This window comes from Phodopus roborovskii, unplaced genomic scaffold (genome assembly GCF_943737965.1).
Source record: "Phodopus roborovskii unplaced genomic scaffold, PHOROB, whole genome shotgun sequence".
In the NCBI taxonomy this organism is placed as follows: Eukaryota; Metazoa; Chordata; class Mammalia; order Rodentia; family Cricetidae; genus Phodopus; species Phodopus roborovskii.
In genome coordinates, this window is record NW_026126540.1 from 7,936,431 (window position 1) to 7,953,346 (window position 16,916).

The 16,916-nt window shown below is 41.2% G+C and overlaps 1 protein-coding gene across 3 annotated transcripts; it reads right to left on the minus strand.

Annotated features, from left to right (window-relative positions):
* Nucleotides 1–3,814: 3,814 nt before the first annotated feature.
* Nucleotides 3,815–12,999, minus strand: Slitrk3 (SLIT and NTRK like family member 3). Of its 3 annotated transcripts, none has more exons than XM_051198821.1 (2): nucleotides 12,782–12,999; nucleotides 3,815–6,813 (listed from the first exon to the last, which is right to left on the minus strand). In XM_051198821.1, the coding sequence occupies exon 2, from the start codon at nucleotides 6,793–6,795 to the stop codon at nucleotides 3,859–3,861; it is 2,937 nt and encodes a 978-aa protein (XP_051054778.1). In that variant the 5' UTR covers nucleotides 6,796–6,813; nucleotides 12,782–12,999; the 3' UTR covers nucleotides 3,815–3,858. The 3 variants fall into 3 exon arrangements, with proteins under 3 accessions (XP_051054778.1, XP_051054779.1, XP_051054780.1); XM_051198822.1 differs by lacking the exon at nucleotides 12,782–12,999 and adding an exon at nucleotides 11,784–11,959; XM_051198823.1 differs by lacking the exon at nucleotides 12,782–12,999 and adding an exon at nucleotides 11,669–11,959.
* Nucleotides 13,000–16,916: the final 3,917 nt, after the last annotated feature.

The window sequence follows — 16,916 nt, forward strand, 5'->3', positions numbered from 1 at the left end:
ATGGTCATGCATGCCATATTTTGTGGGGGATTTCATGGGCTTTTCCTTCATCAAGGTCATTGCAAAGATGCATGAAATTTATTCATATGGACAACGTAATTGCCAAAAGATTGGGTGTGTGCAAATGCTGGATTTTCACTGAGTAAGTCTATCTCTCAGCTACCACTGCTGAAGAGAATCCCTCTGAAGAAGCATATGATTTTCAGAACAAACAAGTTCTCCTGAGATGAGAAGATTTTAGAACTAAAAATCTCCAAGTTAAAAAAAAAAAAGTTTGCAAATCAGTCATTAAACTTCTGTTGTTATTTTCTCTCTTTTATTTAAAATATTGAATTCATCATCCTATTTTAAATAATTTTGCAATTTGAGGAAATAACATCTTTCTAGTCAAAATATGAAAGCATCTACATGAGTAATACCATATAGTGTTATGTCACATTTAAAAACTATTCTGAACTTCACTGATCATCTGCAATCATTTCACACTAACCATTTCACAGTGCATCTGCTATTTCCAAATACTAGTATCATTATTACTAATAAGAAGACTAAAGAAGAAAATCAAACTCTGTCAGAGCTTGGTTGATTTCAGTAGCAGAACATTGCTTTGAGGGCAATTATATATCTATTTTGTAAATAAATTAAAAATTTACATCAAATTTACAACAAATATTAAACAGTTGCTAATCCATCCTGATTAATATTCAGGGAATTTGATGGAAATAATATCTGTTGTTATAAACTAAAGTATATAAACTTAGTTTTAACACAAAGTTAAAACAAGTGGCTGAGTCAGGGGGTATTAAATTCCATGAAAGCAAAATATTGTCCTATTAAATAAAAAATTCCATTCTTATGTAAATTTGTTCTTACTATATAAACAATTTGTTCTTCATTCTAGGATGAAATTTAACATGAGACAGTCTTATTTCAATATTTGATAAATAAAACAAATATTACACTTATCAAGTTATATTTTAACTTGATAAGGTTTATGGAGACTTGTTTTCCAAATATCAAAAGCACCAGTGTCCTTAGGGATAATATTTAACTTGATATGCTTAATATACTGTGCTGTATGAACTCATGGTTGTCTAGGACAGTGCTATTCATATTTGTAGGATCTAGGTTTTTCCTCTTACTACTTCTGTTCACCAAAATAATTAATTAGGAAGAACCAAAATGTTAATAGTAAGTGTAGTTTACAGTGTTAAGCAGAGAAGGATAATCAGAAAGGGTGTGAAAGGTGAGTTATCTAACAAAGGTGACATGTAGAATAGTTTGCAAAAAAAAAAAAAAAAAAATGTCATCTCTTTTTTGAGGGACCCAACTCTCCCAAGTAAAGAGAGTTTCATTCTAATATTTACATAGACAGTAGTTTTATGGTCTTTCTGAAATAACTCCAAAATAGACTGAATAGTTGAGGACAGAAGTTACAGATGCCATATATCAAATGCAAGGACGCCCTGAAAAGTGCATTTTTTATATTTACGTATTTGGGTTCTTTATATGTATGTACTTCTACACTGATAGTTTTACATGGTTTTAATGGTTATAAAAACACGGATCAGATGTTCACTTCTCCCTGATCATTTGACACAATGCTTTGATGTATATACCATACAGCTTTAGAAACTGGTGGTTTTATCTGTGTGTGTGTGTGTGTGTGTGTGTGTGTGTGTGTGTAAGTGTGTGTGTGTGTGAGAGAGAGAGAGAGAGAGAGAGAGTGTGTGTGTGTGTGTGTGTGTGTAAATGATGTAATGTAAGGCCTCAGCACTCGTGATGAATTACATTCAACATGCAATGATCATTTCATAGGGCAGCTTGAAGGAACCTTACAATTCATACAATTCAGTAGTGGCTGAGACTGGAGATCGCTGGAGTTCTGCTTCCCTCTACTGGTCGTACTGGGTAACTGCCTCTATCGCTCATGTCTTGCATCCTAAATTTCAATTTTCTTTGGTTTTGTTCCTGTGTAGATGGATCATAACTTAAAATATCTTAGAGTTAACTCTAAAACATCATTTTAATTACATACAGAAAAAGAAAACTTAATCAGTATCATACGTCCTAGATCAAGCATTTCTGGGTCCATTTGCTGCAAGTGAATGGGCAAAGTGTCCAAACACAAAAAAGACAACTTTCACAGATTAACAGATATTCTGTAGCTGCATTTATCCTCAGCTCTTCTGGTACTGCTTATGTGCATGTAGAGTGTGGTGATACCTAAGCTGCTGATGAATCTAATTTCAGTGCTCATTTTTATTTAAAGGGGGAGCTATTTCGTTTATTTGTTCCTTCATCTCCTATTTTGAAAGACACAGGTGCTCAGTGATCTTACCCCAAATAACCCTTTATTTCCTCATCCAAGTAATTTTGTTTTCTCCTGATCACACCCCACCTATGGAACAGCACCTCACTGGGAAAGTGAATTTGAAATGTATAACCCATGAAAAAAACTGAACTATAGATCAGCATATCCAAACCCCAGTTTAATCCTGATATGGAATATGAATACTGTATAATAGGATTTTCAATATCACAGTGCATCAAACTTGTTAATCAGTTAGTTATCTTTATAGCAAATAAAATAAATACTTTTAAATGAGAGTACGAAAGACATGGCATAGCTAAAGTTTAAATTCAAGCTTTGTATCTTATATATATATAATGTATTATGTTTTTCAAAAACTTTTTATTAGGAAAGCTATACCAGACGCATAATCACTATACAATGATTAAACATTACCTTTACAATTTATAATCACTGAAATTACAGAATAAATATATGCACATTTCTTTTTAATCTTTGTGTGTGTGTGTGAGAGAGAAAAAACATTAAAAGTGCTGCCTACAAAGCTGTTAGTGATATATACCCAGTTGCTTTTTATTTTTGAATATCATATATATATATATATAAGAAAGTGCAGATGTTCTCAAAAATCTTGGCATCAGGATGAAAGGTCACAAGGAGGAATTCTCATCCCTAGGAGTATCTCCAGCTGTTAAACCAACAAGCCTTCACTTCAGTAGGATCCAGCCTCGAATGTGACTTTTCCCAGGTGGTAGGAGAGACGCTGGGAGCTGTACACTAGGAGTGAATGGTGCATGGAACCATGGAGAGGAAAACATGGATCAAACTCGAACTAAGCAGATTCAGTTGTATGTGAGGTGTGTGTGTGTCTGTGTGTGTGTGTGTGTGTGTGGTGTACTGAACCCAGTGAAGACTGAGGGAACAAAGTGTATGGAGAGGTTTGCTGTATGCACATTAATATGTATGTGAGAGACAACAGGGTGAGAACATTCGAGCAAGACCCACCCCTCCCTCCCCATCCTGCAGTTTTCAAGCATGCAGCAAACTGCATTGTTAATACATGTACAGAATCTGTGCCATGATGGGAAAAGGAGAGAAAGCCATAGATGCCAATCTCCCCCCTCCCTTTCAAACAAAATTGTAACTAAAGGGAATAAAAGTTACTGAAAAGAAAAAGAAACATTGAATTTTACTCAATTGGGATCAATACAATGATCCCCAATATACCTCACACATGGCACAGTCAAAGTCTCGAGTTTCAGTATAAAAAATAATGATAACATTTGCTGGCAAAAGTCTGCGAAGGCACTTCATTGATTAATGATCTGAGTAAGGCCCTTCCTCAAAATCACATCTGAGAGGGAGAAGCCCACTTCTGTATTCTCTAGATATCATGCGTTTCAGTTCTGTCCTGGGCAGGGGGGCTGTGAGGATGGAGTTATTGGGACAAGTAGAGTGGGAGCCGGGGATATATTTCTTTTTATTTTCCTTTTCTTTTGAAAAAAAAATCAAAACAAAGCCACTAATTTATTCTCTTGCTTCTGTTAGAACCTGTATGCTGTCTTCTCCAGAACTTCGAGGTAATCCGGCTTAGTTTGAAGTTTGGCCCTTAAGTCGAGGTAATCACTTTTGGGGGTTTGGTGGTCTGTGAAGCCCTTTCCAGCAGAGAAGAGAAGGGTTTCTTTGAGCCTGGCGTCCTGCTGCAAGTCTGGATAGTGCATGCCAGGCGGGTGGACGTGTAGTTCCTTTAATTTGGGCACTGTGCCATAGAGACAGTCCACAAATCCCACTGTGCATGGAGCAGGCTGTGGCCTCTCGCGGTCTAGCAGCATACTGCCACCACCACAACCTCCCCCAGGGGGAAACAGCACCACCCCACCATTCTTCTCATGGTGGCGGAACCCAGCCAAGTCTCCCCCAGTCCCTCCACCTACCCCTGATACCCCACCAACTGCAGAGTGGTGAGGGTGGTGATGGTTCACCGTCACTATGGTGTTGAGTTGGGAGTTGGAAACCGCCAGGGCCCACTCTTTTTCTTTTTCCAGCAAGGTCCTATAGTTGCTGTGGTTCTCCTTGGGTGTTTCTGCAAACTGCTCACTTCCTAAGAGCCCCTCACCCATTCCTGGTGGCTGTGTCCCAGGACATCCGCGTTCTGTGCCTCCTGTCTCCTGAGCTGCTGAGGCAGCCACTTCTTCTTCCTCTCGAGGCTTGTAAATGGGGTTGTTACACATCTGGGTAACTGGATGGGGGATGTACTCATATACGTGACCCACGGGAGGAGCTTTCTCTGGAGAGGACAGAGTTGGTCGACCTCCACCTCCACTCACACCACCACTGCCTCCGCTGTCTTCAAACAGTCGGTGACATTGCATCTGGATTCCTGTAAGGTCCACACCTTCCTGCCGCTTGCTCCTAAAGGGCAGCTTCTTCCTACGCCTACGGAGTACATAGGCAAAGAGGCCTGCAGCAACAAAGACAGCTGAGAAAAACAGTACCAGCAGGCTGAGAATCAACACAGAAAGTGGCACACGACCCCCAGGAGGAGAGAACTCATATGGTGACACACTTGTGGGTCCCCCATTAGGGTGGTAATCTCCAGGCTGTGGTGGGGATGGTCCAGGTGGTGCAATATGCAGCATCTCTGGGCATAAAACTTCCAACTCAATAGTGCGTACATCACGGTGGGTAAGGTTCTCGGGGGTCCTACAGAGTACATCACCGACCACGCTGACTGAGCTGATGGTTTCGATCCACTGTTTAAAGGGGACCAGGTCACAAGTGCAGTCCCAAGGATTCTCATTGAGATCTATCTGCACAATGGCATTCAAGTGTTCAAGGACACCAGCTACTGGCAAGTAGAGGAAGTAGTTCTTCCTCAAGTTGAGCCTAGCCAGAGATGTACCTGCAAAGGCATCAGTTGGCAGGGTCCTCAGCAAGTTATTGTTGAGAAACAGCAGCTTCAAGTTGGGCATGAGGCTGAAGGCTGCAGGTTGGATTTCCCGGATGACATTGAATTCGAAGTATAAGTAATGCAAGCTCTGTAGACCTCGAAACATACCTGGTGTCAGCTTTTCTATATCGTTGCCATTAAGAAAGAGACTCTTCAGGTTGGGAAGGTTGATGAAAGCTCCATCCTGCACATAAGAAATGCGATTGTTCCCCAGGTGCAGGAGATCCAAAGAAGAAAAATTCCAAAAATCAGAGCGATATATCTTCTGAATCAGGTTGCTGCTCAGGTAGAGCTTCTTAGCATTCAAGGGCCTTGGAAGGAGTTCAGAGATATTGTTAAATCCTCGTTCTTTGCAGTTGACAGTCAAGCCAAGGTCATTGATATGCAAATTACATGTACACCCAGTAGGACATATAATGGGAATGGGTGGTCTTGTCTGATAGGGGGCAATGGGAGGTTGATTAGGACCAGGATATAAAGCCTGCGATGTAGATGGTGGTCTGGGTGTTCGTGGCTGTTTGGTAGGTTTTGGCTGCTTATTGGAGGACTTATATTCAACAGAAGATGCTGTAAAATGAACAGAGGACAACATTGAGGAGGGTTTGGTTGGCCAGGCATTCTCCTTGCTTGATGATAAGTGGGGAATCCCCAGACTGGCCTCCACCTCAGAATCAGACAACAAAGGACAGAGTTCTGTCTTCTTGATTTCACGAAGATCCTTCCCATGGAAATGGAAAGGTGTCTCACAGGTAATGTCTCCCACCAGGGCTGTGTAAGGAATTCGTTCCAGCCAACTCTTCAGCTGCACTATCTCACAGGTGCAGTTCCAAGGATTCTCTTCCAGCTGGAGTTCCATCAGGCTTCTGCCAATGTGATCTAGCATTCCTCGGTAGAAGAGAACCTTTAACCTGTTTCCACGTAGGTCCAGATGGGTTAAAGAAACAGCCTTAAATAAATTGGTTGGAAGTACAGGAATGAGATTATCATTTAAAATTAACACCCTCAATTTACTTAGGTTCCGAAATGCCCCACTCTCTATACGTTTAATGACATTGTAGTCTGCCTGCAGATATTCCAGACTTTCCAAGCCAAGGAAGGTGTCATTTCGGAAGACATCTAGTTTGTTCTCATGGAGATACAGTCTCTTTAAAATCTTAAGACCATTAAAAGCGCCACTTTGAATGTCCTGCAATGCGTTGTTCCCAAGGTTAATGGACACAGCATTATTTAAATGAAGAAAACTATTGGTGTACAATTTTCTCATTGAATTCCTCTGAAGGTACAGTTTAAAAGGTCTTGACCAGAACTCAGTAATCTGACTAATGTTTGTAAATCCTTTGCTGTCACAATGTATGTGGAAGAGGCTTTCTTTAACTTCGCAGTAGCATGGATCAAAACAAGGCTCATCTATTTCCTCTGAGTCCTCAATCAGGGGGATTGGAGTAGTCCATCCTAGAGCAATTGTGCTTAGAAGAATTACCCACAGCATCCTCCCCTTGTGAAGCATCTCAGCTATGGAAGGCTTCATCATTCTTGGTTGATTATGAAACTGCAACAGAAATAAAGATACAGATTTTTAGATTTTTTAGCTTTTGTACTACTCTCATGGACTCAAAAAACAAAAACAAACAAACAAAAAAAAACAGAAACAAAAACAAGGGTGGTTTGAAAACCTGAACAGGGATTGAACTGATATTCCAAATGAGGCAGCAACATGTTTAATGTTTAAGGTGTTCCTGTATTTTCAATTTAAGAGACTGACATATTGCAACACACAGTGACATTTTCCTGACCCAAACCCTATTCAGTATTATGTGACATGAACAAAAGCAGCTTGCTTTAACTTCCTCTTATAAAAACAACAGAATTGGAACTTTGACTCAGTGTTGACATAGGCAGATTTAGCCATAAAGGCAATGGCTTTGTGGCTTTGTCATTATACTAACTTTCCTCTTTAAACTAAGATTCCCCATTTAAAATCTTACTGGAAGTCATAGGAGAAAGGGGTGTTTTTCAGTTTGTACACATTTGCTATTAAAAACAAACCTGCATAACCAAAAGATGTTAAAAAAAGTGAAGCTTATTGCCCAATATCAAATGTCAAGATGTCAAATATTGTAATAATAATAATAATAATCATCATCATCATCATCATCTTACGTTTTCATTTAAGGAACCATGAAAAACTCCTTAATTATCACCTGTGTCCAATTCCACACTCAACCACTAACCCCTTTCACCCGAACACAGCAAATATCAGTCTCCTTTAGTTAAATAAAGAATCTCTACATAGCTTCTCATTTGGCTGTTTAAAGCATTAGGAGTGATGAGATCTCTGAACTCTAAAGAATAGGCCCATGCAATTGTCAGAGCTAAAGATAGTGACAGCTAAAGGTCGCTAAGCTTGGGAGTGTCTGCAAAATCACTTGCAAGAGCTCAGTTTGGAGTGAGTCTGTGCTTCTGGGATCAACTGAGGAACCATAAAAAGCTGTAAGGGGACAGAAAATGCTTAGAAGAGAAGTAGGTAGAAAAGGCTTTAATGGGGCAGGGGGACTTCAATTCTTGCTGACAAATTATCTAGCTTGTGAAAACATTTTAGAAAAGACATTTATTTTCCAATGACAAGATATGAATCCAATGCCCTGTTCGAGAAACATGGAGTACTGTCATCAAAGGTTTTCTTGCTTTGCTTAGTGTCATCAGCATATGAAAATGTGTATATAAATACATCATAATGTTCCTGTTTTATTACATTGTCCTTCCCAAGTCAGTGAAATATCAATTGAATTTAAATGGTTAGATTTAATGAATAAAAATAAATCAGAGTCCCCAATATATGTTTTCTCCCCACATAAGATACCTATATCAAGGAAATATCCCTTAACTTGAACCCCAAGGAACACAAGGAGATGATTTATAGGAAAAGTGGGAAGAATCTGTCTTTACATTCCGCTGGCATATCATGGACACAGCTGCAAGGAGACACTCTTGAGAAAGCAAAGTGGAATCTGCCTCCGGCATGTAATAGTCAATTTTTAGAAACAATTAAATGAAAAAAACAGACAGAGAAAGCAGATGAGAGCACATCGCAGTATCACTTGGTCTTCCCTTGGCTTCCTTGTAAAATGTTAGGATCTACTTACATTCATCCTTACCCTGTATAGAAAATGTTTTTTCTTCATTTTCACACCTCTGGGCTTTAGGCAGCCAGGCTGCAGGCATCTTTGACTTACCTATTTTGCAGGAGGTTTGCTTTTTGGTTTTTAATTTTTGTTTCTCAGCACTGACTATGGAAAAGAACTAAAAACCGAACAGAAACAAGTATAAAGCTTGAGTTTAAGGTTTCTCTCTTACCCAGTTTAGTCTTGCTGAAGCTGAAACGAGGGGGGGTAGAGAAGAGGGGAGGCAGCCCTAAAAAATAAATTAAAAAGCTAGCCTGAGACGTGCAGAGAATGCAATGGTCTCTTCAATGGGCTTCTTTAGGATGCAGGACTGCTGCTTGGCACTCTCAATAGAGGAGGGAGGAGATGAGGCTGCAGCAGGCTTCCAGCTAGGCTGCTGCTGGGCGCGCCGCCTCTGTGGCTGCTCTCCCGGGTTACCCTACAGGATTGGACACCGGGGGGAGGGGGAGATGCAGAGGGGAAGATAGGCTCAATCACAGTGCAAGATTCGGACTTGTTTGGCGCTGTGTTTTCTGTTTAATTTTTAATGTGTGCTGAAAAACGTCCAGCGTTTCACGTCATGAAAATGGGCTCCAAGAAGGGGAACACACTTAATCTTGGGTCGGGAGTGAGCACTAAGAAACCCTGACTATACAATTGTGTGTGTGTGTGTGTGTGTGTGTGTGTGTGTGTGTGTGTGTGTGTGTGTGTGTGTGTTGAGCACGTGCGCGCACATAGGCGGGTGCGCGCGAGAGCATGAAGGGGAGCTAAAAGAAGTAAAACATTCACGAGGATAAATATTCAAAAGAATAAAGCAGAATCAGGAAAAGAGGAGGAGAGCACCTGAGGAAAACATTCCTTAGGAGGAAGGACCTAGGAGTTGAGAGGACTACCAACCTCTGGACCTTTGTTTCCAATATCACCTCACGTGCTAAGGCTTTGGAAAGTGAAACCTTCTTTGGAACTGGCCTTTCTTTTCACTGACTTCCCTTCAGAGGTGAGGAGGAGCTAGATACCCACAACCCGCAGGTGGAAGAGCTGAGTCTGGCTGGTTCTAGCTGGGTGTCCCAAATAAGAGCTCAAACATCCTTAGATACTTCGACTGACTTTCTCCTACATTTTGCTTCGATCCCTTGGCACCAGAATTATTTTGTTGCTGCTCAAAGCCTTCGATTTCTTTTGAACCCAACAGCCATGCATTTTCTTGCAACTTTCTGCTTTTCCCTTCCTCCCTTCCTTTCTTTCTTTCTTCCTTCCTTTCTTCTTCCTACTCTTCTTTCTTTCCTTCCTTTCTTTATTCTTTCTTTCCAAGCTTCTCTCTCTCCTTCCATTCCTCCATTTTCTCTCCCTTCTTTCTTTCTCACTCTTCTCCCACTCCACTAGTAGGGAGATGAAGAACATTGCAAAGCAATGGGACAATTTGCACCCTTCCTCTGGAAGACCTCAAGGGAGGGAGACTTCTGGCATTGCTTTTTCTCCTCCTTTAGTTCCTCTTGCTGCACTCCTCTACACGCTCCCTTTTTTCTTCTCCCTCTCTCCTTCTCTCTCCTTTCTAGTATTCCCCAAAGAGAATACTAATGAGTATCCCCATAAGAAATGATTGAATGAAGATTTGACAGGTTAGAAACAACCAAACTCTCTCCCTCTCTCTCTCTCTCTCTCTCTCTCTCATACACACATACACACACACACACACACACACACAAACAAACACACACACACACACTGAAAGGAGTTTTCAAAGGCCCTATATGCTAGAAGGAAGAACACTATATGCTAGAAGGAAGAACCCTTGGTGGAGAATCTGCAGAGTGTCAAACAAGCAGCAAAAGGATCTGTAAAACAGGAACTGTGTAGTGTGTCCAGAATGCAGGATCCCCTCCCCCTATCCTGTCACCAACTCACAGGGGGCGGGTGCTTCCTGACCACTAAATAAATGAACTCCATTGCCAGGGCCTCTAAGCTGATGGATAGCAAAGACGGATTTTCTTGAAAGCATCTTTACAAAATCAAACAAGAAGAAGAAGAAGAAGAAGAAGAAGAAGAAGAAGAAGAAGAAGAAGAAGAAGAAGAAGAAGAAGAAGAAGAGGTATGAATTTCTTATGATCTAAAATCTATTTCATCTAGTTTACCAAAGCGTTCCTTAAAAGTCTGTCCCAAGATCTAGATGACAGCTTGCACTAAAAATACCCATGCTGCTGTCCATTACTCCACAGTAGCTAAGATTGGAAATGGTGATCAGACTCAGTAAGCAGGCTGGAAGATTCTTTAACATACTGCACCCTTCACATCCCAGACCCACCCTTTTCTCAGAGAGGTCTCCACCTGGGAACAAGCCTATGTAGAAAGCCGACAGGCACTCAGGACAGAGCAGTTCCACCTCCCTCCCCAGCACCCTGGCCCAGCACCTTGGTCACCCACCCTGCAAAGGCAGCAGCTGTTTCTGGAATCCTGTAGGAACTCAGGCTCTAGCTGAATGAAAGCGCTGTCAGCAAGCTGCACTGGGCTTCCCAATCATGGTAAATGGCTACTGCAACCAAGTCCCAATGTGCTCTGGAACTACAGTCCTAAGTGCTGGACTTTGGCCACATCCTAAAGGCCCTTTAACAGGCTCGGTTTCCTTTATTTTAGCATTGAATGTCTAAAGGATGGGAAGGGGTCTGAAAGTTAGGGAATGCTGGGCCCTTGGGCTGGTTTCTTTTGCTTCCTGCTGGGAGCGCAGGCACCATTTGTTTGTCCAGAGAAGGACAAGAAGACAAGAAGCTCTTTCTACCCAGCAAGCCCCTTTCCGACCTCCCCCTCCTCAGTGCTCCCCCTTCATTCCACATCTAAGATTAAATATTCCAATATGGAAGCGAAACGATCTCCCTGGAACAAATAATTAAAATGCTGCATCATTCATTTTCTGAAGAGCTCTGAGCCTTCTACAGAACCCTTTTTAATCCGCTGCCGGTAGGCGAGGCAATATATATATATATATATATATATATATATATATATATATATATATATATATCCGTTTTCCTTCTGTCTCTTAAAATACAACCTAGCGCTCCGCGCGGTGGGGTGGGGGGGAGGGGTTCTCCCCTTGACCACCTGGCCTATATGTTGGAGTTAAGATTTCTTTCCCCTGAAGAAGGGGGTCTGAGATTGTATTAGTCTTCAGAAGCTCTTCCTTCACCCTTACATCTACCGGATCCAATTGTATAAAATAATAATTAAAAAAATTAAAAATCCTAGCACCTGTGAGTGTATAGAAGATCCAACGGCCAAAGTCTACGCGTTCTACAGCACACATCCTACAGGAGAGACACACTGATTTCAATCAGGCAAAATAGGAACGGATGACGACGAGTACCTATGGTGCAGAGCGCTCAGGATCTCCGAGGTTCGCTCCGAGGGGCTTCCCAGCGGGAGGGGCAAACTCTCCGCGAGGCTGCATTGTATCCGTCATTCTGTCGCCCAGGATCTTCCCCTCTTCAGGCCACCAACTTTCAGAAAGGCTACCAAATCACGCTTGTAATCCTTTTAGAGTGGTCCTTTTATATTGAGAGGCAAATGGTTTCTGCATAGCAATGGGAGTGCGGGGCGCGCACCTAACGTGGTGATGCTGGCTACCGACGGTGGTCTCAGGACCACAGCTCTAGGTCCTTGCCCCAGATGGCAGGCAGGCAATGTGAGCGTCCCAGGACCGGGATCGCCTGATGGAAAAATCTTGGTGCTCTTCTTTCAGTGGCGAGTTCCCCGGTGCCCGAGAGCACTGGTTCCTTTCTGGGTTTCTCTCTTTCTCTGTAGCTCGCTGAAAGACTGTCTCTCACAGCGCAATCCCTGCCTGCGGCCTCGGTCTACTGAAGGAGATATAGCTAGCCCTTGCCTTTCCCAAGTGTCTTTGCTCTTTGCCCTTTGGATGGGTGGGTGTGGGGGTGGGTGGCGTGGAGATGAGAGAAGACAGGGTGGGGAGAGATGGAAAGGAGGCAGGAAGGGGGCGACTAGATCTCAGATCCCAGCATTGGTCAGGTGGCGGGGTGGGGGGTGGGGGCGAGGACACAGATACAACAGTATGGCTGTACACATCACATTGCACTTGGCGTTAGGAAATCTCAGACAGAACACGAAAACGATGCGATCCCGTTGGCGGAGTGTGACTCCCCTGACAGCCCACCATTCGAGCGCCCTCACTTCTCCAGCCTGAGGACAGGGGGAGGTGGGTAGAGGAGTGGGGAGAGCGTTTCAGGCCAAGGAGAAGCTCCCGGCGGCGGCGGTGGCGGCGACCGCATCTTTTTAAGACTGACCTGCTTTAAAAGTACCGCTTTGATGGCCTAGGAAATAACTAAAATCAGATTACACATTACTTACCAAACGTCTGCCTCTAAACTGGGAGCGCCAGGTCGGGGACTAGGAGGCAATATAGAAAACGCAGGGCTGGAACCTGAATGCAAAGCCATCAGCCGCCCCCAAATCGCGCACCGAGGGAGCGGCGCTCGGGAGCCCCCAGATCAGCCCATCGCTGGAGCCTCAGCCAGCTTGTCCCCCCCCCCGCACCCCCCGGCCCCTCCTCCGCGCCAACTGTGTAAATCAGCCGCCGCAGTCCTCTCGCCGCGCATCGCAGGCAAATCCCTGCTTAGGAATCAAGTGATTCTCTCTCTCTCTCTCTCTCTCTCTCTCTCTCTCTCTCTCTCTCTCTCTCTCTCTCTCTCTCTCTCTCTCTCTCTCTCTCTCTCCCCCTCTCCCTCTCTCCCTCTCTCTCTCTCCCCTCTCCCTCCCCCGTTCCTCCCTCCCTCCCTTTTCTATTTATTGGTCACAATTTGCCAGCTCCACTAAGAGAGATCCTGTCAGGAAGTCAGCATTCTATATCTGTAGATTGATTTTTAACTTTTGCAAATGAGAGATGGCTGTTTGGAAAATTACAGTCCAAACTGAAGGGGATTGGGGTCGGGGAGATGATCAAATTAAGAACATCTGAACTGTGTGTGTGTGTGTGTGTGTGTGTGTGTGTGTGTGTGTGTGTGTGTGTGTGTGTAGGGGGTGCCCATCATTGAATACCTAACTAGGAGCCATTCCCAGTGGTTTGCTGAAATCGCCAATGGCCATGCAACATAGGTGACAATCTGAAAGTACACATATTTCCTCATCTCTTATCCTTGATAACATAGGGGTTTGAGGGGGCCAGTGATGAAACTCTAGCATGGCTGGAGGGGGATGGGGATTTGAGAGTAACCAGATACCAGTTCGTGACAAATTAGATGAGGACATTAGGAAGATAATTGCACACATATGAAAATGTTCCATGATCCAGAAGACCACTGCCCCCACTGCAGTCTTGCTAATGCAGTTGCTCTCTGATCCTCCATCCAATCTGCAGTGCAAACCAACGCAGTTTTTAAAAGATCCTTTTCATCAGCAACTGTATTGGAGAAAGGGCAGCATTCCCAATTAATTCCTAGGTTGGATAGGGTACACTCTGTAGGAGACACCCCCATATCTCTCACCATTCCTTTCAGATGTGAAAATGTTAAATTGTCCAAAACTAGTGAAATTATCACCATAAGCATAGAGTGAACTTGACCCTAATGTCAGAAGTTTTCGAAAGAACTCCAGTCTACCTCTTGAAAAGAAACAGAGATTTCTTTTAAGTCATAGACTACAACAACCTTTAGGAGACAGGCATGGAGATATTTCACCCCTTGTAGGATCGTGTCCATTTGTTTTATAGACACATATACCTATGATCTAATGCCATATTACTATCATGCAAAAGGAAAGAACAGAATTGGCCATACCCAAAAAAGAAGGCCCTTTCAGCTTTACAGAACACAGGGGCATACAGTTGTTTCAGGATGGTGAGCATGTATTCTCTTAAGTGGGACTTTAGAATGTCTTACTTACAATGTTTCAGTTTGTTCTTCAAAATACGTGATGTCCTCTAAGATTATTAATAACGTATCTACAATGACCCAGAACATGACCAAAGCACTGTGACATCAAGGCTGTTCTTTTTAAATATAGTATTTCAGTTTTATGGGGCAAAACCCAAAAACATTTTATCAGTGTTTTCTAGGCTAATAATGCCTTCCTTCTTTGTGAGTCTTCTGTGTGTGAAGACTTGGGTGTGGAAGGTACATTTGTCATAGAAGTTTCCTTAACAAGATTTCCAAATTGGGTTTCAAAGAGCTTTATCCAGGAAGAGCTGCCAACAGACTGTATCCATGTTTGGAAAATAAAAAAAGCATCAGGTTTAATAGAAACCAAATTGTAATAGTAGGATGATGGGGCAAGATGCTTCAGGCCTTGTTGGGTGGTTACACAACTCCTGGGGCTGCCATATTCCATGTAGGCAGGTGAGAAATCACACACATGCTTCTTGCTTCCAGGCTGGGGATATAACCATGAAAGAATCTCACATCATTATCTCTAAATTAGCTGACTCTCTTTGACTTTTGGATCTACTTTCATGTTATTTGATATTCATTGTCATTTTTTTATGGGAAAACTCCAAACATACTCACATATTTAACTGCTAAGGAGCAATGCAAAGTTGAATTGATAAGATGGGCTGTGAGTATTAAAAATGAACACTACCAGTATTAACATTTCATGCCAGATTTTTATTTTTAATTGTGGAGTAAATTACCTTTGGTGTGTCTTTGTTCTGCATTGAGATTTTTAGTGTTTAGCACAATGATATTTGTTGCTATACCTTTACTCAATAAAACATTCACCCTGTGAAAATTAGGAGCTTTCACTTTAAAAAGAAAGTAGATGCCTTTTACTGGTGATGTAATGGCAAATAAAACCAATAGGTAAATTGTAATTTTCAGATCAATCAAAAAGCCATAAAATGCTAGCTATCATAAATTTTAAGACATAAACACAATACATTTTAAAAACAATTCTCTTTTGATTATTCTGTCATCTTCCATAGGGAAACAATAAAATTAAGATGAATAATGTTGACAGAGTCTTCTTAGCTAATTTGTACATTATTCAGGAAGATGGTTAAAAATAAGCAAATATTTTGATACTTGTAACATTGATTGAATTAACATCAGAATGGTTTATTGCTCAATGGGATACTGACTCCTAAAAGTCTTGTACCCTACATATAATACCTTTGAAAAGTCACAGCATACCCTGATTGTATACATGTCCAGTTCATCTGTTTTAAGCTATTATGCAAGATTCTAAGGCCCACCACTTTTCTTTATTTGTTCATCCTAATTAATTTTACACATTGAGGAAAAGGCTAACTGAAACTTGAGCTAGCTATTACCATTGAAACAACTGAAAATAGTTATAAGCAATGCTTTGAATGAGAATATAACCTGCAAATATTAAGCAAGTATAAATGTGAGAAACAGAAATTGATGGGTGTGTGTCTGTTTTCTGGGGTGTTGAAATTATTAGCGAAGGAATGTGAGGAATTAAACAGTTGAAATAGAGGCTAAATAGTTGCAGAAATGTTTATTTGTGAAATTGTTCTTACATCTTCATAAAAAACACTTTGAAATATTTTTAGAAATTAAAAAAAAGTACACAGCCACAGCCCTTTTCCTCCAAAAGTTAGTAAACTTTTAGCATAAATTCATGTTAGTTAGCTAAATTATCAACTTAATGAATCAGTGTTATATGATATTCAATTACGCATTCATTTATATAGTTTCACTAAATCTCAGAACACTTGCTAGGCTCCCATTATATAAAACCTAGGGTTATTTTTTTAGGTAAACAGGTGTTTGAATCTGACAGCTTAGTTGTACTCTTTTAAGATAATCAAAGATTACCTGTTCTTTGTGAGCAGTGTTTCTAAATGTTTGTCTATAGGACGGGTTAAACATAGATGATAACTATAAAAATTTGCAAGGACTCTCCTAAATTATGTGTTGCTAATAAATTGTAGATGCTAAAATAACATTACCAAGATAAAGGCTTTTTGAATTTTGAATAATACAATGGGAAATAAAAATAAGTGTGACATGTGATAGAAAAGGTAAATAATATGAATCTTACTAGTAAATAAGATTTTAAATATATTAATTTCATGAGAGAAAGAAATAGAATTTTTACAAATGCATTTACATTATTTCTTTAGCATTTGTGTGTATGTGTGTGAATGTGTATCTCTCTCTCTCTGAATGTGTGAGAGTGTGTATGTGTGTGCACATGCCACAGTACACTTGTATATGTTTAATGTAAACCTGAAGGAGATAGTTCTCTCCTAACCATGCACATTCTGAGGATCAAATTTATATCATTAAGTTTGGTGGCATGTAATCTTACCTACTGCTGAGCCATCTTACCAGTCCTTGATAATGATTTTGTAGAATCACAGAATCACTTTAATGGGACTGGAAAGATAAACCTAGCACAGTGGTTTTCAACATGTGGATCTCAACACTTTTGCATGTCACATATTAGACATTCTGCATATCAGATATTTACATTACAATTCATAACAGTAGCAAATGACAACCATGAGATAATTTTATGGTTG